The 23,815-nt window shown below is 53.5% G+C and overlaps 1 protein-coding gene across 1 annotated transcript; it reads left to right on the top strand.

Annotated features, from left to right (window-relative positions):
* Window positions 1-16,044: 16,044 nt before the first annotated feature.
* NR1D1 (nuclear receptor subfamily 1 group D member 1) lies at window positions 16,045-23,800 on the top strand. The gene is made up of 8 exons (XM_025859310.2): window positions 16,045-16,690; window positions 19,418-19,753; window positions 19,949-20,037; window positions 20,144-20,288; window positions 20,640-21,283; window positions 21,595-21,780; window positions 22,269-22,479; window positions 23,191-23,800. The coding sequence occupies exons 1-8, from the start codon at window positions 16,660-16,662 to the stop codon at window positions 23,388-23,390; spliced, it is 1,842 nt and encodes a 613-aa protein (XP_025715095.1). The 5' UTR covers window positions 16,045-16,659; the 3' UTR covers window positions 23,391-23,800.
* The last annotated feature ends 15 nt before the right edge of the window (window positions 23,801-23,815 follow it).

Here is a 23,815-nt window from a genome sequence, read left to right as displayed (position 1 = left end):
TGTCTTGGCCTTGTGGGCCCAAAGCATAACCCCCTGGAAATTTTAAACTAGTGGGTGTGAATGTGTTAAGAAGCCAAGAGTACCCCAGCCCTCTTCTACCAGACTGTATGACCTAAGATCTGCAAGGGAAGTATTGGGGTTAGGGATACCAATAAAGGGGGCGGTGGGAGGCACATGGAATATGGTGGTCTCTTTCAGTGTCAAGACTTTCAATACCATCTCTACACTGACAACTTCCAAATTTACATTTTCTTCCTGGAGTCATCCCCTAATTCCAAAATTGTATAGCCACTTGCCTAGGAGACATACCACCTGGATGTCTAATCGGTATTTCAAACTTAGATCTAAAATTGCACTCCTGTGGGGCACCTGGGTGGCTCAGTTGGTTAAGCGACTGCCTTCGGCTCAGGTCATGATCCTAGAGTCCCGGGATCGAGTCCCGCATCGGGCTCCCTGCTCAGCGAGGAGCCTGCTTCTCCCGCTGACCCTGCCCCCTCTCATGTACTCTCTCTCATTCTCGCTCTCTCAAGTAAATAAATCTTTAAAATTGCACTCCTGAATTTCCCTCACCCAAATTCTACTTCTACAGCCTCCCCCCCCACCCCATATCCAGTCAATTTCCAATCCCATTGCCCTTCAAATTATATATCCAGAATCCCACACCTTCACACACCTCCACAACTTCCACCTTGGTCTAAGTCATATAGTCCTATTGCACTTTTTTATTGCTGTAACCTTGTAATTAGTCTCTCAGTTTCAACCTTTGCCTTCCCCCACTTAAGTCTGTTCTCAACATAGCAGCCTTGGTGATACTGATAAGATATGAGTGAGATCATGTTCTTTATCTGCTCAAAACCCTCCCCTGGCTTCCCATCTTACCTGGAGGAAAAACAAAATCATCATTATAGCCTATAGGATCTGGCCCCCTGGTACTGCTCTCTGACTTTGCTATTCTCCCCCTTATTCACTACCCTCCTGCCGCACTTGCCTCTTTGCTGTCCTTCAAACACACCTGGTGTGTGTCTGCTCAGGTCCTTTCACTTGCTATTCCCTTTACTTGGATCACTCTTTGCAATATTCACATGCCCTCCTCTCTAGTGATATTCAGTTCTTTCTTTTAAAGATTTTATTTATTTGACAGAGAGAGACAGCAAGAGAGGGAACACAAGCAGGCAGAGTAGGAGAGGGAGAAGCAGGCTTCCCGCTGAGCGGGGAGCCCAATGCGGGGCTCCATCACAGAACTCTGAGATCATGACCCGGGCCAAAGGCAGACGCTTAACGACTGAGCCACCCAGGTGCCCCTGATAATTCAGTTCTTTACTGAATATCATCTTTTTTTTTTTTAAAGATTTTTATTTATTGGTGCACCTGCTCAGCAGGGAGCCTAATGCAGGGCTTGATCCCAGGACCCCGGGAACATGACCTGAGCCAAAGGCAGACACTTAACCGACTGAGCCACCCAGGTGCCCCAGCAGTCTGTGTTTTAACAAGCCCTCCAGGTGATTCTGATACCGCTGAGTTTGAAAAGTTTCCAGAGTTGGCCAACCTATTTTTTTAGACTTTTTTTTTTTAAAGATTCATTTCTTTATGGGGGGGGGGGCAGAGGGAGAGAGAATCTCAAGCATACTTCCATGCTGAGCATGGAGCCCAACATGGGGCTCCATTTCACAACCGCAAGATCACGACATGAGCCAAAACGAAGAGTTGGGACACTCAAACCAACTGTGCCACCCAAGCGCCCCTTGATTTTTATTTTAAGTAATCTCTACACCCAACATGGGACTTGAACTCACAACCCTGAGAAGTCCAGAGTTCCTTGCTCCATCTCCTGGGCCAGCCAGGTGCCCTTTGGCCAATCTATTCTTAAAGGGCCAGACAGTAAATATTTTAGGCTTTGACAGCCATTGTGTCTCTTGCATTATTAAACGCTGCTATTGTAGTGCAAGACAATATATAAATAGGGGCGCCTGGGTGGCTCAGTCAGTTAGGCGACTGCCTTCGGCTCAGGTCATGATCCTGGAGTCCCAGGATCGAGTCCCGCATCGGGCTCCCTGCTCGGCGGGGAGTCTGCTTCTCCCTCTGACCCTCCCCCCTCTCATGCTCTCTCTCTCTCTCATTCTCGCTCTCAAATAAATAAAATCTTTTTTAAAAAAAGTAAAAAAAAGACAACATATAAATGAAAGTGGCTTGTGAGGAGTGTTTTGTTTTGTTTTTTAAGTAGGCTCCATACCCAGCGTGGAGCCCAACTTGGGGCTTGAACTCACGACTCTGAGATCAAGACCTGAGCTGAGAGCAAGAGACGCTTAACTGACTGAGCCACCCAGGTGTTCCTTGATGAGTGTTAATCTAAGGTGCCAGGGCTGTGGAGATCTAGAGGGAAAGACGGAGACACAATGGTTCGAAACAAGGGCTCTAGCATGAGATTGCAAGCAGCAATCATAGTTCCACCATTCCATAGAATTTTATTTAGAGACACTGAAATTTGAATTTCATAAAATTTTCATGTGTCATGATATGTTTTAGATTTTTCAACTATTTTTTTAAGATTTTATTTATTTATTTGACAGAGAGAGACACAGCGAGAGAGGGAACACAAGCAGGGGGAGTGGGAGAGGGAGAAGCAGGCTTCCTCCCGAGCAGGGAGCCCGATGCGGGGCTCGATCCCGGGACTCTGGGACCATGACCTGAGCCAAAGGCAGACGCTCAATGGCTGAGCCACCCAGGCACCCCTAGATTTTTCAACTATTTAAATATTCTTAGTTTAGGGGCACCTGGCCGGCTCAGTCAGTAGAGCGTGTGACTCTTGATCTCGGGGTCATGAGTTCAAACCCCGCCTTGGACATAGAGCTTACTTAAAAAGATAAAAAAAAAAAATTTTTTTTTTTAATTTAGCTTATTCTTAGCTTGTGGCAAATACAAAAAGAGGCATTGGGCTGGATTTGGCACTCAGGCTGCAGTTCGCTACTCCCACTGGTCTGACCAATAGATCAAACTAGAACCAATCTACAACAACAACAACAAAGAACACTATATAGTACCCATGTAAATCAATACAGGGTGGCTTAGAATATTTATTTATTCTGAGATTATATGCTTCCTATTTTGTGTGTGTTAAAATTTACTTTCTTTTGTAAAATGATGGTGATAGTAAATAGCAATCGGTGGTAGTAGTTTTTTAATGTCCTTACTTGGCAAAATAGAATGCTGGCAATTCTACATCAGTCCCCCACATTTTTTTTTTTTTCTGGAAACTTTACAGCTCTGAAATCCAAAGTCTAAGATTTCACTACTCCAGACTAAGTAAACATGCTTTTCTCTCCCAAAGCCAAAAGGCTGGAATTTTTGGATTTGGAGGTCTGATCTTGATCTCAAGTCACAGGACGAGGTAGATAAACCACCAGAAAAAGCCCTGGGAAAAGCTCTCCTAAGGAGGGAAGAGAATTCTTGATTCCAAACCATTAGGCTTTTTTTTTTTTTAAAGATTTTATTTATTTATTTATTTGTGAGAGAGAGAATGAGAGATAGCACGAGAGGGAAGAGGGTCGGAGGGAGAAGCAGACTCCCTGCTGAGCAGGGAACCCGATGTGGGACTCGATCCTGGGACTCCAGGATCATGACCTGAGCGGAAGGCAGTCGCTTAACCAACTGAGCCACCCAGGCGCCCCAAACCATTAGGTTTTTAAACTGTGGTAATCTCTGAACTAAGACACATAAGGGCCCCGGATATCAAAGAGTAAAGACCTAGAGGGAGAAAGTGGAGGGGGTCCCTGTGAGGGCACCTAGGAAAACCTTAGGACCCATAAATCAAGTCCCTAAATAGTCCTCTGCCTATTTTATCCTTAATGGGATAATGACCATTCCCCTTTGCCCTCTGGCTAAGGGTATGGATGGAGTTAAAGCCAACACTATCACTACTTTATGATTTAGGGGGACTAGGATGGCGAATTCCATTTCTACGACCTACATTCTTTGAAGGGAGTGCCTATGGTGTGCAAAGAGTAAGCCCTTTTACCTGTCTGGGTCTTGGTTTTCCTAGACCAAAAAGAAAACTGAAGATCATCTTTAAGGCCCCTTCCATCTCAAGACTGTATGAAACTGTGTTTTCCCTGCTAACTGTGGGGCAGAATGAGGTAGTAAAAGAGGCTTGTTTTGGCTTCTCCCCAAGGAGAGAGGATTCATCTGGGCGGCTTCCTGAGGCTCTTGTAAAGATAAATAAAGACTGGGGTTGCGTGGCTGGCATTAGCCCAGCCCCACATGGCCCTGAAATGAGACCAAGGGGGAGAGGCCACCTTTCCTTTCTCCGGGAGGATGGGGAATGGGGAAAAAGCATGGAGCCACGGAGGTTTCCGGCTCCGGCTCCGAAGCCCGATACGGCTCAGAGCTCTTTCTGGCAGAAACCCTGCCCTGCGTTCCTGGCCTCCGCGAGCAGGAGGTTCGTGTGCTGCTTCTTTTTTCCCCTCTGCAGGGGCCTCTCCAAGAGCAGGACACACCCGCTCTGCTGCATTTTTTTTTTTTTTTAATAAAATCACAACTCAAATTTGGGTATTTTTCTCCCATTGCCAGCCCCGCCAAAACTTTCAGCCGACTCCGCCCACTCCACGTGGACCTCCCTTCCCTGTCCCAGCACCCCCTGCGAGAACCTCCCCCCCAACACGTGACCAATTGTTATGTTTCCTTCCTGGGGCTCCCTTTCCTCTGGCACCAACGACTGAACAAAAGTGCCCCCTTCAGGGTGAATGTGGGGCAGCAGCCTGGGAGGAGAGGAAAGTTGATTGAGGTGTGCAGTGCAATGTGGGAACGTGGCTGTGTCTACTTAAAATGATTTCATGCCTTATAGCTCCCCGGTTAGTAACAGTAAGGATCACACAATTTAAAAGATGAGGCAAATTCACGAGAAGGGATATCATCAAAGAAAACGACGTTGGGGGTGGAGTTGGGTGAAGGTTTAATCCCTCACTGCACAGTTGGTTACCTCTACCCCAACTCCCATTTCCCTTAGAGTTCTTCATTGTTGTTGGCAGAGCTCTCTGAAATCCTTAGATACCAGACAAGCACCAAAAGTTCTTGAATTACCGTCTAGATAATGGGAACATGGCCTCTCTTAGACTGAGTGTTCCACTTCTTGCCTCCTTCACCACATCCCCTTCCCCAAACAACACTGGAAGCAGTTCTCTCTCTATGGGCAGGTATTCCTCGAGAGCTGACATAAATTATTTCCAAAGCAGAGTCTCTTCTCTCAATGTTAAGGACATCTGCCCTGGATGAGGAGAGCACAGGGGATCATGTTGGAGGGAGGGGTGGGCAGGACAGCAAAATTAGTCCAGTGGGAAGGCTTGATGCATGGAACAAGAGGACTAACCAGGAAAAGCTAGAATATGGGTCAAATGAAACCAAACAGGGAACCGGTTTTCCTTGGAAAAAATTCTGACCTAGCTTTGTCCATTCCTCCCCACTCCTTTCCCCCACATGAGACGTGATGTTGAGAGATTGGACAGGGAATTGGGGTGATGGAAGGCATGTGGTTGGGTGCTGACTAGGAGAAAGAGTTATATCATGCAGTGTTTAGAGAAGGAAGGGTAAATTTAAAATCAGAATTCTCACAGGACCGTTTGTCCCTCAAAGTCATAGAGGTCATGAATAGTAGTCCAAGAGCTACAGGTCCTGGGGCCCAAAGAGGGGGGCCTTATTGTAACCAAGTAGCCGCTCTCCAGGGGCATGTGTGGAAGGGAATGGGAGGAGTCCAAGGGCCCCTGTTTTCAAGGGAAACATCCGAAAAGCGAGTAAGCTAGAACATCAAAGACTAGGGACACTTGCTCTCCTATAACTCAGAATCTGTCAGCGCTCCTATTACCAGGTGCTATTTCCAGAATCCCGGGCCTATGGAGGAAAAGGGAGGGGCCCTGGTGGAGAGACAGTGGGAGACCCGTTGGGCTCCTCCCCCAGCCCAGCTGCAGTACCAGAGTTTCGCCACTCCGGGGCTCCCGAGCTCAACCACAGCTCCATTAGAGTAACGGAGGAAGAGAGAATCTCCCAGCAGTGTGAGACGTCAGTGACAACCCTGAGCAGAGAGGTGACCTGGAGGTCATTTGCTCTGAAGCTGCAGACCCTTCACGTGGCCGTTGGGAAGGCATCCAGCCTCAACCCTTCTGTCTAAAAGGAACCTGTGGCGCTGGGAACTAGCTCCCATCGCTTACCCTCACCCTCTTCTCTGTGGTCATTTCCTCCCCCGCGTGTTTCCTTCCCCTCTCCCCAAACTCAGGGTGGGAGCACCACCACCATCCCCCCCACCTCCAACCCCCAGCCTGTCAGAGTCCTGAGGAATGTTCTCACCCTGGCTGGGTGCCAGGCTGTGGACTTCCTGGGCTTTGGGGGTGGGGCTTGGCGGAGGGGAAGCCTTTGGAGAGGAGAGCCATCCATCCCTGCACTGCCTGCATGCTGTCCCCCTCATGAGCTCGCGCGGGCGCGCGCTCTCTCTCCCCTAAGTAAAAGGCTCATCTATCATTCTCTGTCACCACCACCTAATTTCCTCCCCCTACAATAGCATTTCCTTGCCAGGGCAAAACATCCACAATCTGGAGGCAGTGGGCATCCTAAATACTGTGGCTTATAGTGAGAGAGAGGGAAAACACCCCTTTCAGAGCCTGCCTTCCTGTTGCAGAAGCCTGTAGCTGGAAAGAGAGGTTCAGTTGCCAGGGTCCTGAGGTAAGGGGTTTGTAAATGGTAATTCAGTTGTAGGGCTTCTTCTGGATCCTTCTCAAAGCCTCAGATCTAAGGAAGTACATGGGTCTCTATATAGTAAAGCTTGGGAGCGGATTTCTGCATATCTGACCACCTCTATTCAGCCTTCATATCCCCGAAATAGATCAGTCGAAATCTGAACTCACTGGCCCACATCAAACCAAGGAAATCTTTCCAGTCCCTGCAGACTGGGGTGGGTTCAGCAAGAATGGGGAGCAGGCAGAAACCACTTCCAAATCTAGTGACTAGAGACCAGGCCTGACAGAGACTTCTGGCTCCCATCCAAGGGGTCACTGCTCAGAAATGTTTGTGTATTTGAGGTTTGGACTAGCTTCTGATATTGTCCACAAATGACAAAGTGAGAACTCAGTCTTGCAGTACCCCCTGCCTGTGGTCCCTCCGTGCCACTTTTGCAGCCTCTCTCCCTGACGTCATCTGCAGACCTGTGCCAGATTCCCAAGTTCCTATCTTGAAACCTCAGCCCCCACACCCAGGGCCTAGGGGAGAGCCAATGTAGGTCAATGCAGCTGAGCCTGCAGGGCTGTCTGCTCCTTGAGTCCAGAGCCTTTCAGGCACAGAGAGGAACCCTTGCAGAGAGAAGTGAGAGAAAGGGCTCTGTGAGAACCAGAAGAAAGCATATTCCTCAAAAAAATGAAGCAGGGAGAGGCCAGGAATCAACTGGTCACGCTTGAGACAGTAATGGGATCTCTGCTCCTGAGAGGCTACGTGTGATGGAAGAGAAAAGGCCAGAGGAGAGAGGCTGAGCATGGGTCTCATCTCTGCCCCCCCACCCCCCAATGCCTCACGCTTGCTCTGTTTGCCTGTGGAAGAGAACCCTTCTGATCTGATGTCCATTCCCCCAGTCGCTTTGCTTTCCAGGCTCAGGTTTCATCCTCAGGAGCCTTTGTGATTTGCCTTAGAGACCCTCTGCTTCCTCTGGTCACAGTTTCTGGGGCTCAGGAAGCTAGAGTAGGCCAGAGTTGTCCCCACCCTCCCCCATTGAAAGACTTCCTGCTTGTTATCTGTTAAACTCATTTTGCCTGGGGTACTTCCAACCCTCTGGGACCTCATTCCTTTTCTTGGCTCTCCCTACCCCTGTCTCTGAGATCCCAAAGAGGGTGTGTGCGTGTGTGTACTTATCTGCGTGGTGTTCATATTCTCTTAGTTATGCATGGGGAGTCAGGGACCTATGGCTCTAACTAGCTTGGGGTTCCCATGGTCAGCAAAAATAGACAAGGGAGCAGTTTCTACCTCCAGCCTCCAAACAATTTAAGCCACAATTAACTGGTTGGGTTTTTGTTTTTTTTTTTAAGATTTTTTTCTTTTTTTTTTTGAGAGAGAGAGAGCCAGAGATAACGAGAGACAGCACAAGCCAGGAGGAGAGGGAGAAGCAGGCTCCCCGCTGAGCAGAGAGCCCAATGCAGGGCTCCATCCCAGGACCCTGGGATCATGACCTGAGCTGAAGGCAGATGCTTAACTGACTGAGCCACTCAGGCACCCCCACAATCAACTGTTCTAATAGGAGTCTCAGTTACAGGATGAAAAGTAAGATGGAGGAAGGATAAATAATTACGACCCTAGCCCTCACTTCCTTTATTCTTCCCCAGTACCTTCCGCTCCCTCTTCTGGTCTCACTCATCCTCCCACTACTTGTCTGCTCTCATTTCCAGAATCCTTGCACACAGTAGGCACTTGATAAGTGCTTTTTACACTGAGTCAAACCGAATCTCGTTGTGCTCTCTGGCTAAACCTAGCTGAAAAAGCACAAAAGGGGAAAGTGGGCATTCCCCAGATCTTGGGTTGGACCCTGCAGGACTGATTGCTAGGGAACAACACCTCAGAGCAGCATGCGCACCTCAGCATGCATCTGAATCCCCTGCAGGGCTGGCCCCCTACTGCCAGAGTTTCTGATTCAGCAGGCCTGGGCTGGGACCTGACAGTTTGTCTAACAGGTGCCCAGGTGATGTTGACCCCCCTCTAATCCTGGGGCCACCAGTGCATCCCAAGAACCACGGTGTTAGGGAAGCACAGCCCCTTACCCTAATGCTCGCCATGGGAACCTGATTGGTTCCAATATTACATACTTTAAGAGGAAGAAACAGGTGAGAATTGGAAACACGACCCCTGCTCAGCCCTCCACCCCCAACGTGGATAGGGATCTAAGATAGGACAAGGGCCACAGAAGTCGGGGACGGACTGATGATCTCTTCTATGTCATTTAAAATAGCCCACGGACTCCATCCTTGTTGAAAGTCACTTCCCAAAAACATGTTTTGCAGCAGCAGCAAAGGAGCACTAGGAATTTCCTGTGGCGAGGCAGCGCCAGCGTGGGGAGGGGAGAGGCGGTGCGGAGCGGAGAGCCTTCCCTTGGCTCGGGCAGGGCCACGTGCCCCACCCCCTCGCTTGCACATGTCTCCGCCACCACCGCCGCAGCAGCCGGGCTGTTTATGAGCGAGTTGTTGTGGTAGAAATGGAGCAGGCTGCACATGCCCAGGCCATGTGACCCCGGGCAGCCCGCGTGAGCCGCGGCCCGGCGCAAACACGCTCGGCCCCGGCCTCCCCGGGCCAGAGAAACAGGAGGGAAGATGGGGAAGGAGCAAAAGGGCACTAGGCTCCCTTCTCCTTATCCCCAGGCTCTTTATCCTGCTTCTGTCTCCTTTTGTCTTTCCTGAACCACTGGGGGAGCAAATACGCAGGAAAGAAACATGGTTTTCCCAGGCATAGTCTCCTCCCAGGCAACCCGGGGGCGTTTATAGGCCCCATATGAACAAAGGGCCTCCCCAGGCCAAGAGCACAGGGTGGCTGCCCCTAGCGCTGGACTGGAGCTGATGTGTCAACGTCAGCCTGGAGCCAAGACTCGGTTTCCCTGCAGCCTGGGCTCCCCAAATCAGGCTGCCTGGTCCCCTCTTTCTAGAAAGGAGGATGCTGCAAGTGCCCATTCCGGGATTAGAACAAGGAGAGTTAAGGGATTTGTGGGGTCAGGGATAAGAAGCCAGGGTTGTTTCTGCAGCAGTGGTCTGTGGGACAGGAAAAGGAAAGTCCATCTGCCAATTGGGGATAAGGAGGGGCTGAGGGTGGGGTGGGGGGATCTGGCGGAACTTCACACTAACCCCCATCCAGCTGGAGAACAAACGTTAGTGTGAAAGGCAAGCTCAGCCTCCATGCCTCATGGAAGTGTCCCCTCCCATCCACCTGGCCCTCCCGGACCCATGGAGTCCATCTCTCAGCACTCGAACCCCAGACCCCCACTGCAGCCCTCTGCTCAGGCCACCTCCCCCCCACCCCCCCACCCCGCCCCTGACCCCGTTTCTGAGCAGCAGTGCCTCTTGCTGGGATGTGAGACCGTGCTGGAGTCAGGCGGACAGTAGGTTAGCAGGAACAAGCAAACGAAATGAGCACGACCCACATTTCCTCATCGCACCAAAACTTCGCAGATCCTGCATTGCAGAGCTAGCGCTTTTCTTTTTTTTTTTTTTTAATCTCCGCTGGGCCCCTACACACGTCTGCATTTTTGCAACCAGCACAGATTTTTTTTTTTCAGGGTGCAAACTGTGCATTCTAATGAGCCAAAGCTCCTTCCTGTGGCATTGAAAATCTCTTTGGCAAATTGCTTCTCCCCCTTTACCCCCCCAATTTAGAAGAAGGGGGGGATCCCAAATTTGCGAAGTCGAAGTCGCATCCTCTCTCTCTCTCCTTCTCCTGCCCCCCCTCCCCCAAGATACTGCAGTGTTTCCGGCCCAACTCACAGCTGCAGACCAGGGGAGAGGGATGGGAGGAGGGAAAAATGAGCTTCTTTCCTTCTTTCCATGCGGGCTGAGCTCGGAGGGGCGGGGGATGCTTTTTTTCCTGGGCAGCCCATTGCACCCCTCCTTTCCCTCCCCATCCCAGCCAGTGTTTATGTAAGCCTCCCAGAAGCGACACACACGGCCCCTAATGTCTGCGCAGGCCATAGTTCCTCCGAGGTCCGTCCTGCTCACGAGGACTGTCATGAGCCTCTGGCCTCCCCAGGCAACCACAAGGAGATCTGCAGAGGCCCAAGGAATGGGGATAAGGAGAGGATTTGATCTAGAGCTTGTGGTAAGAGGTGGAAACAGAGGCAGGCACCACAGGTACCCCTTCACTCCCCACGCACACTCCCCTGCATCTCAGTCCTACAGAGGCTCAAGGACAGACAACAGGCCTTTGCCAGGCCTGGAAGACAAAACCACCAGTAGGCTCCAGCAGCAGCATAGCAGAGGTTGGACAGAATGGCCTTAGCATAGCATGTGCTGGATGCCAGCCACCCCCCAACCCGGGGGGGGGGGGAACCCCACGCCAGAAAGAGGGTGATCTGAGACTTAGTCTTCCACTGCCAAGGACAGTCCATGCACCTCCTGGATCCTGTGACGTGGGTGGGATCCTGGCCTCTAAAAGGGGGACCCTCTTTCTGGTTCCCCAAAGCATCTGCTGAAGAAGCGTTGGCCTAGGATGGTGGATGGCTTTAGAAGGGCTGTACTTAGAGGTGCACATTGCTCACGCAGGTACATGGGGGAGGTAGGATGTTGTTTCCTTAGGGCTTCATACACAACTTTAGGGGCCTTCCCCACTCTCATTGAACGAATCCGTTCTTTTTCATTTTTTTAATTAAACATTTTTATTTCATTTATTATTATTTTTTACAACATAGTGATTCAACATTTACATACCTTACAAAACGCTCACCACAATAAGCCTAGCTACCATCTGTCACCATGTGAAGTCATAGGAACCAGTCCGTTAATACATCCCCTCAAGGAAGCACCATGGTGCTTTAAAGGTCCCTGACCTACCTGCCCCCTCCCCTTGTCACCAGCTGTGGATCCCAAAGTCAGAGGGGGAGAAGAGTGTTCAGATGCCTGCTGCCACCTCTGGAGGGGTCTCTGCGGACATGAGTTTGCTATGCGTTTGTTGCACCCTCTCCTGGCCCCCGGCTCCCTTTCTGACCGCACAAGGGGAATGTGGGAGGGAGGGAGCAGAGGGTAAGGAAGAGGAAACATGGGCCTGGGAAGGTGAGGTACTTGTGGGGACAGGGGCAGGGGTGCTTTAGATTTCTCTCTTCTTGTTGATGCGCCACCCTTCCAAGCAGCATTATCGTTTAGGAAACACCAGGACGAGCTGGTCGCTCAGAGTGTTTCAGTCAAAGTGATCATTTTCTCCAAGATGGGCAGTCTTTTTTTTTTTTTTTTTAAAGATTTTATTTATTTATTTGACAGAGGGAGACACAGCGAGAGAGGGAACACAAGCAGGGGGAGTGGGAGAGAGAGAGAAGCAGGCTTCCCGCCGAGCAGGGAGCCCGATGCGGGGCTCGATCCCAGGACCCTGGGACCATGACCTGAGCCGAAGGCAGACGCCCAACAACTGAGCCACCCAGGCGCCCAAGATGGGCAGTCTTGCTAGTGGAAATAGCTGTACCCTCAGACCTGGGGTCGGATTCCCAACACTCCTGTTTTCACTGTGATGTTGACAGCGGTAGTCCCAAGAGATAGCCGGGGGAGCTTTAGCCCCTCCAAAATCTCCACTGACTCCACCGCTTTTTGATGTGATGTCTTCTCAATCTTCAGTGCTTCGCTTCAAGGACAGCTTCCAGACAAACCTCCCAGCCTCTGCTGCGTCCTGGGCAAGCTAACAAACATCTCAAAGTCTCAGGTTCCCTATCTCTAAAAGAAGAATGAGACCTGCAGCATAGAATTGTTATGGGTATTAAATTAGATAATATATGTAAACCACTTAGCCCAGAGCCTGGCATACAGTTGGTACTTAATACATGCTTATTATTTCCTTTCCTTGGAGAAAGGAGTAGTGAAGTAGGAATAGAATCTGAGGCAAAAAACACGTCTGTGGAACTCAGCCCTAGACCATGCTTCACCGTCTCTTTCTCCAGCTCCCCCAAAGAACAAATCAGCTCAGACTTGGGCCCTCCTGTGGTATGTTCTTGAAATTCTCCCCAAGACATCAACGCTTTGGGTGAGTGAAGGAAAGCCAGCTGGCCCTTTAGAGAACAGGAGAAGAATCTAAGAGGGCAAGGCATGAGTCTCTCCCAGACACAGGGCTGCTTCCCTGATTCTGGAGCATCCCCAGGGTTTCTGACCCAGGTTTGCATCACCTGGGCAGGGAGGTTACTCCCCTGGGCAATGATTTGCTTGGTGAGAAAGGAGGGGGAAGAGAAGGCACCTACTGAAGCCTGACCTGGTTTCCAGCAAGGACCCACCCTCAGTCAGTCAGTCAGTCAGTCAGTCAGTCAGTCAAGCAGTCAGCCCAAGATTTAGGCCACCCAGGATTTGCCCAGGGCATTGCCCTGTTACCCAGAACAACACACTGGCAAGGAGCTTAGATCCTGGATCAAACACACACATCTGTGCACACTCATACCTTTTACACACCCTCACACATGCAGTCTCTCACTCTTACGATCATATGCATACTCTGACTAGAATTTAGAGCTCTTAATCCCTTTCCTTCCCCTGCTTTATCTGTGCTGTCCAAAGAAATCCAGGAGAATTTAAAGACATATTTGGAAACACACACACACAAACACACATACACACACACACACACACACACGCTCCAACCCTGTCCCACAATAGTGAGGTCAGTCCTCAGACTCTGAGGAATCTGAGTAGAAGTGTGTGCAACATGGAGCCTGGGCTGTGTCTTGCTGTGCCAGGTCTTGGATATGCATCCATTCCACACAATTCTAAGCTGAATCCAGTTCCTTCTTAGGCTGAATTTGGCTATAGGGGGAACAGTGTGTGTGTGTGTGTGTGTGTCTAGAAGTGAACTGGAATGTCCAGCTGTCAGGAGAGGTGGGAGGCTGTGTTGAATTGCACCTGTTGTCTTAAGGTCAAGGTTGAGGTCAAAGAGAGGCCAAAGCTAGATTCCAGTCCAGGTCCCCAAAGGCCAGACTACTCAGCCTTTTCCCCCTCCCTTTGGTGGCTCTGGGTCCCATAGGTCTCTGTCCTTCTGCCAGTAGCTGCTGGCAGCATAAGGAATAGGGTGGATAGACTAGAAGCTTCTGGAGCCAAGAAAGAGTCCTGCCTCTTCATTCTTCTGTATCCTTCCCTCCAATTGTAGAAGGAAGATCCCAAAGTTACTTCTTTGTCAGGGAAAAAAAGGGGGGGGCCCTATAAGAAGTGCTACAGGGGAAGGAGGGAGCAGAGGTAACCCCCTCCCCTTTGCTTCCTCCCTCCCAGCCTCCGCCTTCATACCTCACTCAGACTGCAAAACAACCCAGCTCCTTGCCAAGAGTTAGGCTGACTGAATTTCAGCTCTCCCTGCCTTTGCTTCCTCTTCCCTCTCCCTAGCTGCAAACTCAGGGAGAGATTCTTGACCCTTGGCCCTTTCCCTATAGGGAAAAAGAGCAACAAGTAGAAGAGGGGCTGGACAGCTGGACAGAATCATGAGCAATGAACAGAGCTGTGGGCCTCAGGGAGGGTCCAGGACAGCTAACGGGAGTGTGCTGGTGCGGGTGCTGGGGCAGGTGGGGCACTAGAGGTCACGCCAAGGGCCCTGATCTTGAATCCAGCCCTGGCAGATACCTGAGCCCTGGCCCTGGCCATGAGGAAGAGCTAGGAAGAGCACAGAGAGCATGCAGTACCGGACCCAGCAGCTCACCTCCCAGCACTCCCTCCAGAGCCCAGCAGGAGGGGGAGGGGAGAAGGCTGAGGTCAGAACCAAGTTTTCCTGAAAAGCCTCTTTCCTTGTTTGCCCTAGCCCCTCCCAGGCCCTCCCACGCTCGCTGGGCTACAGCTTCCCAGCTCTGGGCCAGAGGCCCAGGACAGGCCAGGGAAGAGCCCACTGTCTTCTCTCTCCCGTTTTTCCTTGGGGGCGGGGGCATAAAGCTGAAGTCCCGACTATTCTAAGGAGCCCATTTGAGGGAGCACATCTCCTGGGAGTCAGAGGGTCAGTGGTCAAGCCAGCAACTCAGTCACCTCCTCTCGTCAACCTCACCGTCCTCTCTTGGTTCGCGTGCTTCCTCACTACCCAGGTTCCTCCTTCCTTGGTGCCCACGCTCCTCCTTTTTTCCACCTCTCTGGTGACTGTCATGTTTCCAGGCATCCCTCAGTGCTGCTCCAGGAGCTGTCTGTGAACAAGTGGGGAAGGGCTTCCTGTGCAGGAAAACAAAAACCTCCCTAGAAGGGCTGGGACAAGGAGGAATTAGCAGGAAGCAGCAGGTGGCTCAGGCTCATCTGGCTGCTTGAAGAAGAGGCCCCATCTCTCCCCACCGTCCCAAGTCCTCGAGCAGGAGAGACCCATTTCCACCAGTGGGGTAATTGCTGCTCTGAAGGGAGATGCTGGCTGTTTCTAACCCCTGGTCAGTGTTTCCCTTGCATGTCTGCCCATCTCCCTGCTGTTTAGGGTGGGCGGAGGGAACTAGGAATGAATGTTTGACCTTGGGCCACCCACTTCTTCTAGGCCTCATTTTCTTCTTACCAAGGAAAGGATACTGAGGGGGCAAGGGTTAGGGTGATCTTCAAGTTCCCTTCTGAGTTCCCTTCTGTGGGATCTACATGCTGCACTCAAGCATTGGTGGTGGGGGGATGGTGTGTCACTCTGCCCCCAGACCCCTGCCTTACCTTCTGCCCCATTACTTTAGGACCTCAAAGCACTTTCACCATGAAGTTCCCCTCCCTGGTCTTTTTTATTTCCCAGACAAAGGGAAATGACTCACCCCAAAGTCACCTCAAATGAGTGGGGTGGTGTCATACAAGCAAACAGGGAGTCCCTAGGGACAACCTCACCCCCCTGGCAACAACTCCTTTCCCTAGGGGTGTTCTCTCTAAGGAGACTAGAAGGGAAAAGGGGTCACATTTCCTTTTGGTCTCAGGACTTGGCCCTGCAGCAGAAACTCAGCTTAAGTTCCTGACTCTGGGGATATCTCCCTCCCCTACTTGTCATCTCTCCCTGTGTCACCAGGAACCTCAAGGCGAGGTCAGTGCTGCAATCACGTGAAGCCCTCACGTTTGCAAGGTTTGCAGAAAGAGCCTGTTAGCTTTGATCTCCCAGGGAGCAGCCAAGCTGGCCAGTCCCTCCCCAGGAATTCACATGCCTCTGCCATACAGGCTTTCCAAACACGCCACCCTGACTTTTCAGTGCACCCCACCCCGTTCGGCTCTTAGCTCCTCCCCGGCCCCAGCAAGGCTTTTGCAAGGCAGAAAGGGGGAAATAAACGCAGTCCGCCCACTTTGCCAGTGGCCTACAAATCCCGACAGGCTTAGCGTTACGCAGGCGCACGGAGCTCAACGTGCCTGCTGCTGGAAAAGTGTGTCACTGGGGCACGAGGCGCTCCCTGGGATCACATGGTACCTGCTCCAGTGCCGCGTGCGGCCCGGGAACCCTGGGTTGCTGGCGCCTGCGCAGAGCCCTCTGTCCCAGGGAAAAAGGCTGGGGCAAAAGGCGGCTGAGATTGGCAGAGTGAAATATTGCTGCCGAGGGAGCGTAGCAGGGCACACGTCTCGCTTCTTTGCGCCTGGGTGCCCCCTTTCTCCCCATCACCTACTTAATTCCTGACTGCATCCTCGCTCCCTCTGGGACTTTTGCACCGGGAGCTCCAGATTCGCTACCCTGCAGCGTTGTGAAGCCGTCAGGCAGTGGCACTCCGTGCACTGCAGAGACCCGACTCTCCTTGCTACCTTCCAGCCAGAACTACAGCAGGCTGATTCCCCCCTCCCCCACACTCTGCTCTTCCCATGCAAAGCAGACCTCCGTTGCCTCTGCGTCCTACCCTTCTGCAGGGCTGCAGTCCGGCCACCCCGAGACCTTGCTGCAGGGTGCCTCGGATCCTGGTTGTGATCCGCGGGGTCCATTCCCCGCCCTCAGTCACTGCCCAGGGGGCGACAGCGGCAATTGCAACCTCCAGTCTGTGTCAAGGTCCAGTTTGAATGACCGCTCTCAGCCGGTGAAGACATGACGACCCTCGACTCCAACAATAACACAGGTACCGGGGTTCCTTTACTGTTAGCATTATTTGTCACTGTCTCCTCACTTCCATATATGCCTTAGAACAAGAGGAACTTTGTAAGGGACTGGGGACTCCCTCGGCCCGGGAATTTGCTAGCATAATGGGGACCATAGGCTGGGATTTCAAGAGCGAGTTGTTCGTCCTGGGAATGCGCCCGGAAGCGCCCCACCACCACCTCTCAGAGTCCCAAAGCTCCTTTTAGCCTGAAAGACTCGGATTCCGGGCAAGAGGTAATGGAGAGCGGGTACGGGTGGTAAGATGCACAGTTTTGAGGGACTGGGAGCTTTGGAGCAGAGCCCCAAACGCCCCTACCTCCCCCTCCCCCCTCGCTGCAGCTGTGGCATGCCTGGCTTTCTCGAAAAGAGGACCCCTCTCCTTCCTCTCTTCCTCCTCCCCCTTGTTCCTGCAAGCTCAAGGGAACCTGAGAAACAGTGGGGCGATAGGGGCTCCAGGCGGGAGGGACTGGGGGGAATGGGTCGGATCTCACTGGGGAATCCTCAGTGACAGCAGGGAGCGGCACTTGAGGCGCCAGCAGAGTGGTGCCCTGCCCCAGGGAGGACACCCAGAGCGACCGGGAGGCCCGGAGGGCTCACATGGCTGCGGAGTCGGGCCCACGTGCTGCGTTTGTTTTCATTCAGCAGAAGCCGTGGCCGCCACCCCATTGGTCGTTCCCTTCCGGCCCCGTTACATAATGAGCTCCGCCCCCCCGGGTCGCCCCGGCAACGCGTGTTCCCTTCTCTCCTCCCCTCAGTTGCCCCGGCCCGGCTGGCGTTTGGGGCCCAGCCCAGGACCCGGAGGCTCGGGAGGGGCGGGACGGGGGCGGGGCTGCTGCTCCCGATTGACGGGAAGCGGAGAGGGCGGGGCCTCGAGTTCCGGGGTTCCTCGTTGGGGAGCCACGTGCAGGAGGCACACGTGGAGTGGGGACGTGAGGCCGGCTGAGGGCCCCGGCTCCCGCCCCGCCCCGCCAAGATCTGGGTGAAGCCGGGCTGACTCACCGCCCCCGCCTGCCTCCTTTTCCTGTCCGCCTGCCTGGGGCCCCCCCTTCTCCCCGTCCCTGAAGCAGAGTAAGATAGAGCCATCCGTGACCTCTCGTGGCCTCATGTTTACACTCCTCAATGGTACCTCACATCTAGCCACCCTTCTCCTCGTTCTTTTCTTTTTTATTCACTTTACTTTACTGCCTTTAGACTCAGTTTCGCCGCATTCCAAATTCTTTCTGTTCCTGGAGCATCGCTTTCCTTAGTCCTGCAAACACTGTCTTACTCCCCACCCCCTCCAAGCAAGCAGCAGTTTGTCACGAAGGACTTCCCCAGAACAGCTACATCCCAGAATCATAACTGAAGCTTTCACCTTTTTTTTCCTCTTTACAGAAAGGAAAACTGACATCCAGGGAGGGGAGTTAATTTCCTCTAGGTCACAAATCAAGTTGGTTGTGATAGATCTAAATCTAGAACTAGACTCTTTTGGGCATGCCCCTCACTTCCAGGTTCTGATTATCTTTGGATGAAGGTCTTACTCTCTTTTGAGGGATGGGTGAATTAGGTCAGGTTCATTTACCACCAAATAATATCCCATTTCCCCTCCCACCTGAACCCTAAAACTGTAGGAGCTGATCTGTTGTGCAACTATTTTACTGGGAACTGGGTTCACCCTGACCAACCTTGAGCTATTTTAAGGTTGCCCTGCCCAGCTCAGTGTGTGTCAGTGGGTGAGCAAGACAGGTGCTTCTGGATACACGGTGACATGGCTTGTGTCGGCTCACACGTGTCCTAGGATCCTCCCATCTCCCACCCCGCCTGTGGCAGGCCAAGCTAGGTGCTTGGCAAAGGTGTGGCAGGCAGGTCACCTTTTCTCCTCCTAATACCATGGGAACACAGCCATGTGGTTGGAAATGTAACCAGAGGGCCGAAGTCCCTGAATGGCTAGAGAGCCAAGGTCGTTGTCACCAGGCTGAGAGATCTAGAAGGGAATTTCCAAAGCCTTAGGCTGGACAATTTTTTTTTTCGTGTCCACCTCCTGCAATGTGCACTGCTAAGTCTTTCCTGGACTCGGAGGGAGAGTCTGCTCTGACTCTTGCTCTTGGAGGCCAGGGGAACCAGCCTGGGCAGGTTCAGTACCTTCAGTATCTTGGGAGAGCATGTCTTCCAGTTTTGGGGGAATGTGATTGGCTTACTCTTGTTAAGACCTCTACTCTCTTCAGTGTTGGCTAGCTGGCCCTCCATAGTCTCATCCCTGGAATGGTCTTAGTGTTAACATTGGCAGTTGGGTTTTTTTTGGGGGGGGGTAGGAGAAACTGGGCATTCTGAATGGGTCTCAAAGGCTCATCCCATCCTCAGGTCTGCCACTGACAACTCAATCGTTAGCTGTAGTCGGTATTCCCAGGGAAGGCATCCGGGGCAGGGGTGTGGGGGGTACATATGTGAGATGCCTGCAGAGATCCTGCCTCTAGGGAGGCACCTCACACCCAAGGCAGAAGCTGAATGTGCCCTGCAAAGGGTCTTGGGGTGTTGGTTGGCCATGTCATGTCTGGTATGAGTTGGGGAGTTGCTCACTGCTGCTCTTCCTGGGACTCCCAAGATTCAGGGTTCCACATGGTTAACTTCTGAGCATCGAGCAGTGTTTGGGGGCGATGAGCAGAGTGGTGCCCTGGGACCAAAGATAATGTGGCGGCTGACACCCCCTTCCCTTGTGTTCTCCTGCCAGGTGGTGTCATCACCTACATTGGCTCCAGCGGCTCCTCCCCAAGCCGCACCAGCCCTGAGTCTCTCTACAGCGACAGCTCAAATGGCAGCTTCCAGTCCCTGACTCAAGGCTGCCCTGCCTACTTCCCACCGTCACCCACGGGCTCCCTCACCCAGGACCCAGCTCGCTCCTTTGGGAGCATTCCACCCAGCTTAAGTGATGATGGCTCCCCTTCTTCATCTTCCTCATCATCGTCCTCCTCCTCCTTCTACAATGGGAGCCCCCCAGGGGGTCTACAAGTGGCCCTGGAAGATAGCAGCCGAGTGTCCCCCAGCAAGAGCACCAGCAACATCACCAGTGCGTAAATTTCCAGCTGATCTGGGGAAAAACGGCCAGGCCTAGGTTGGGACTTGGCGTTCCCGTGACACTGTTCTTCGTGGGGCCTTCCTCGGCCTCAGGGATTTCTCCTAGAGTTGCACCAAGCACTGTGCAGCCCATCTCTGGCTGCTCAGACAGCCCTCCTGCTCACCCGCTGCCTCTCTCTTCCCGCAGAGCTGAATGGCATGGTGCTCCTGTGTAAGGTGTGCGGGGATGTGGCCTCGGGCTTCCACTATGGTGTGCATGCCTGTGAAGGCTGCAAGGTGAGGCAGGGCGGGGGTAAGGGCGGAGGCCCGGGACCTCGTCCCCCCCGGACACGCAGGCCTGGCCTGGACAGAGATGCTCACTAGCTGCCCCCTGTCCTTCCAGGGCTTTTTCCGTCGGAGCATCCAGCAGAACATCCAGTACAAAAGGTGTCTGAAAAACGAAAATTGCTCCATTGTCCGCATCAATCGCAATCGCTGCCAGCAGTGTCGCTTCAAGAAGTGCCTGTCCGTGGGCATGTCTCGAGATGGTAAGGTGGCACCGTTGCCCCCCAAGCATCCCCCCCCCGCCCCCCCCCCCCCCCCCCCCCCCACCCAAAGTGCGTGAGTTAATCCCTCCCTTTAAAATGTCCCAACGGAGACACGTCACACCCTGAGGCTCCTTTGCGTCGGGGAAGCCCGTCTTTCATCCTCTCTGGTAAACACGCTTCTTTCCTATTAGCTCCTTCCCGACTTGGAAAACCCCCCTCAGTGGGCGTGGCCCTGGTTCTGGTTGTGATGTGGAACCCCAAGCCCTGAGGGCCTGGCCCTTTCAGGAGGAAGGAAGAGAAGCACGTGAGTGTGCGTGAGAACTTCCTGACGCTGCTCTCATCCTGTCACAGCTGTGCGCTTTGGGCGCATCCCCAAACGGGAGAAGCAGCGGATGCTTGCCGAGATGCAGAGCGCCATGAACCTGGCCAACAACCAGTTGAGCAGCCAGAGCCCGTTGGAAACCTCGCCCGCCCAGCACCCAGCCCCAGGCCCCATGGGCCCCTCACCACCTCCCGCTCCAGCCCCCTCACCTTTGGTGGGCTTCTCCCAATTCCCACAACAGCTGACGCCTCCCCGATCCCCAAGTCCTGAGCCCACGGTGGAGGATGTGATATCCCAGGTGGCCCGGGCCCACCGAGAAATCTTCACCTATGCCCATGACAAGCTGGGCACCTCACCTGGCAACTTCAATGCCAACCATGCATCTGGCAGCCCTCCGGCCACCACGCCACACTGCTGGGAGAGTCAGGGCTGCCCTCCTGTCCCCAACGACAACAACGTCATGGCTGCCCAGCGTCATAACGAGGCCCTGAATGGTTTACGCCAGGCTTCCTCCTCCTACCCTCCCGCCTGGCCCCCTGGCCCTGCCCACCACAGCTGCCAGCAACCTAACAGCAACGGGCACCGTCTCTGCCCCACCCACGGGTACCCAGCCCCAGAAGGCGAAGCACCTGCCAACAGTCCACGGCAGGGCAACTCCAAGAACGTTCTGCTGGTGAGGGCACTGGGGGTGAGGTGGGCAGGGGGCCTGGGAGACTGGATTTAGCAGAAGGCAGCTGAGTGTGCCTGGATGCTAATGCAGGAATATCCTCTTGCTAGGGGAGGATGCTCAGCCCTGCAGTAAGGGCTCTGCCTGCGAATCCCTGATCTCCACCTTGGCACCTGATTGCTACTTTACCTAAAAGAGCCATCCTCCGGGGCCACAGCCCCTAACCCAGGCAGAAGCTGGGGTCCAGCCCTGCTGGGGGAACCCATCTGAGCCAGCCCTGGTTGATATTCCCTTCCCCAAACCCTTTCCTTCTCCAGGCATGTCCCATGAACATGTACCCACACGGACGCAGTGGAAGAACCGTGCAGGAGATCTGGGAGGATTTCTCCATGAGCTTCACACCCGCTGTGCGGGAGGTGGTAGAGTTTGCCAAGCACATCCCTGGCTTCTGTGATCTTTCTCAGCACGACCAGGTCACGTTGCTTAAGGCTGGCACCTTTGAGGTGAGTGACCCTTTGTGCTCCTTGCTCTTGACTTTGGGAAGGATCCGGTGGAAAGACTTGGTGTCTGGGATAGGCAGGGGCTCTGAAAGGCTTTGGAACCCTGGTATCTCTGTCCTGGCAGACTCTGACTGCTGAACGAGGGGGCAGAATCCCTCACTATCCCTGTCTTGGGATGGCTGGGTCTCCTGTCATCTCAGCTGGGGTCTAATCACATCCCGTTACCTTAAAATAACATCTTCGGGCACATTGCTGCCCCCTTCCAGGCATGAGCAAATTCACTTGGGTGAACTTTTGTGACCTTGCCCAAGGTCACGGGGAGTGACAAAGCTAAGACTCCCCGCCCCACTGCCCATTCAGAAACCACCCCCACTCTTTCCTGAGAAACCTAAGGCAGCACCAGTTAAACCCTCTGGAAAACTTCAGGGGCAATTGGGCAAGTCACCCCACCCGAGGATGACAGTCCTTGTCCCCCCCCACCCCCCGCTTAGGTGTTGATGGTGCGCTTTGCATCGCTGTTCAACGTGAAGGACCAGACAGTGATGTTCCTGAGCCGCACCACCTACAGCCTGCAGGAACTCGGAGCCATGGGCATGGGGGACCTGCTCAATGCCATGTTTGACTTCAGCGAGAAGCTCAACTCCCTGGCGCTTACCGAGGAGGAGCTGGGCCTCTTCACCGCGGTGGTGCTTGTCTCTGCAGGTAGGTCAAGCTCTCGCCTGAGCCTGACCCCGGGGGAGGAGGCGGACGCAGTTCAATTCAACACACCTTTTATGGAGTACCTACTCTATGCCAGGCCCTGCACCGGGCACTGGGGATACAGACATGATTCAGACACAGTCTAGCTGGGGAGACAGACTCATGCCCGACTAATTATAAAACAGTGAGATCAGTGTCACAGTAGAAGCATGAACCAAGGGCTTTGGAAGCACAGACAACTATTTCTGCCTGGGGGAGCTGGGGAAAGAGGTGACACTTGAGTGGGGCCTCACAGGACAAGTAAGATACTGCCAGGCAGAGAGGGGGAAGGGCATCCCGGGCAGAGGGAACTACAGAGCAAAAAGCAAGGGAGCCTGGATGCGTTTGGCCCGTTCAGGGAAGGAGAGTGGCCTCGTGGGCTGGGAGGTGACCAGCCCCGCTGAGCCTGCGCTCCCAGCTTTCAGCCACCTCCTGCTGTCGGGGCAGAGGCCTGGGGGGAGGAGTTGCATTCCCCTCCTCCTCCTTCTCCCCCCCCCCCCCCGTGGGCCCTCTGAGGGGCGTCAGGGAGAGGGTGCACCAGCAGCGGTGCCGGCAGCGGCCGCGTCCTCCTCCTCCTCCTCGGGGACCTCCGCGGGGACCTCCTCGGAGACCTCCTCCGGTTCCTCCTCAGAGGAGCTCAGGGAGCCTGCCTCACTGCTGTCGTCTTCCCCACAGACCGCTCGGGCATGGAGAATTCCGCTTCGGTGGAGCAGCTCCAGGAGACGCTGCTGCGGGCTCTTCGGGCTCTGGTGCTGAAGAACCGGCCCTCGGAGACTTCCCGCTTCACCAAGCTGCTGCTCAAGCTGCCGGACCTGCGGACCCTGAACAACATGCATTCCGAGAAGCTGCTGTCCTTCCGGGTGGACGCCCAGTGACCCGCCCGGCCGGCCTTCTGCCGCTGCCCCCTTGTACAGAATCGAACTCTGCACTTCTCTCTCCTTTACGAGACGAAAAGGAAAAGCAAACCAGAATCTTATTTATATTGTTATAAAATATTCCAAGATGAGCCTCTGGTCCCCCCGAGCCTTCTTGTAAATAACTGCCTCCCTCCCCCCCCATCACTGACCCTCCCTCCCGGCCCCCCCCCTTTTAAAACCACTCTTCCCTCCCCCCCCCACCTTATTCTCTAGCCCCCCGATTTGTTCTATTCCTGTCTCAAATCCAATAGTTCACAGCTGAGCTGGCTTCTGTGGTGTGTGCTCGTTTGGGGGGCTGGGTGGAAATATTGCCAAGCCTGGGGCACACCTCTCCATCTGGTCAGTTGGTGGGGTGGGTACTCTGCCAGCAGATGGGAGGATAC

This window comes from Callorhinus ursinus, unplaced genomic scaffold, assembly GCF_003265705.2.
Source record: "Callorhinus ursinus isolate GAN/ISIS: 27379988/994484 unplaced genomic scaffold, GSC_fseal_2.0 scaffold52, whole genome shotgun sequence".
In the NCBI taxonomy this organism is placed as follows: Eukaryota; Metazoa; Chordata; class Mammalia; order Carnivora; family Otariidae; genus Callorhinus; species Callorhinus ursinus.
Note: the sequence above shows the minus strand (reverse complement) of the source record. Positions and strands in the feature narration are given on the sequence as shown.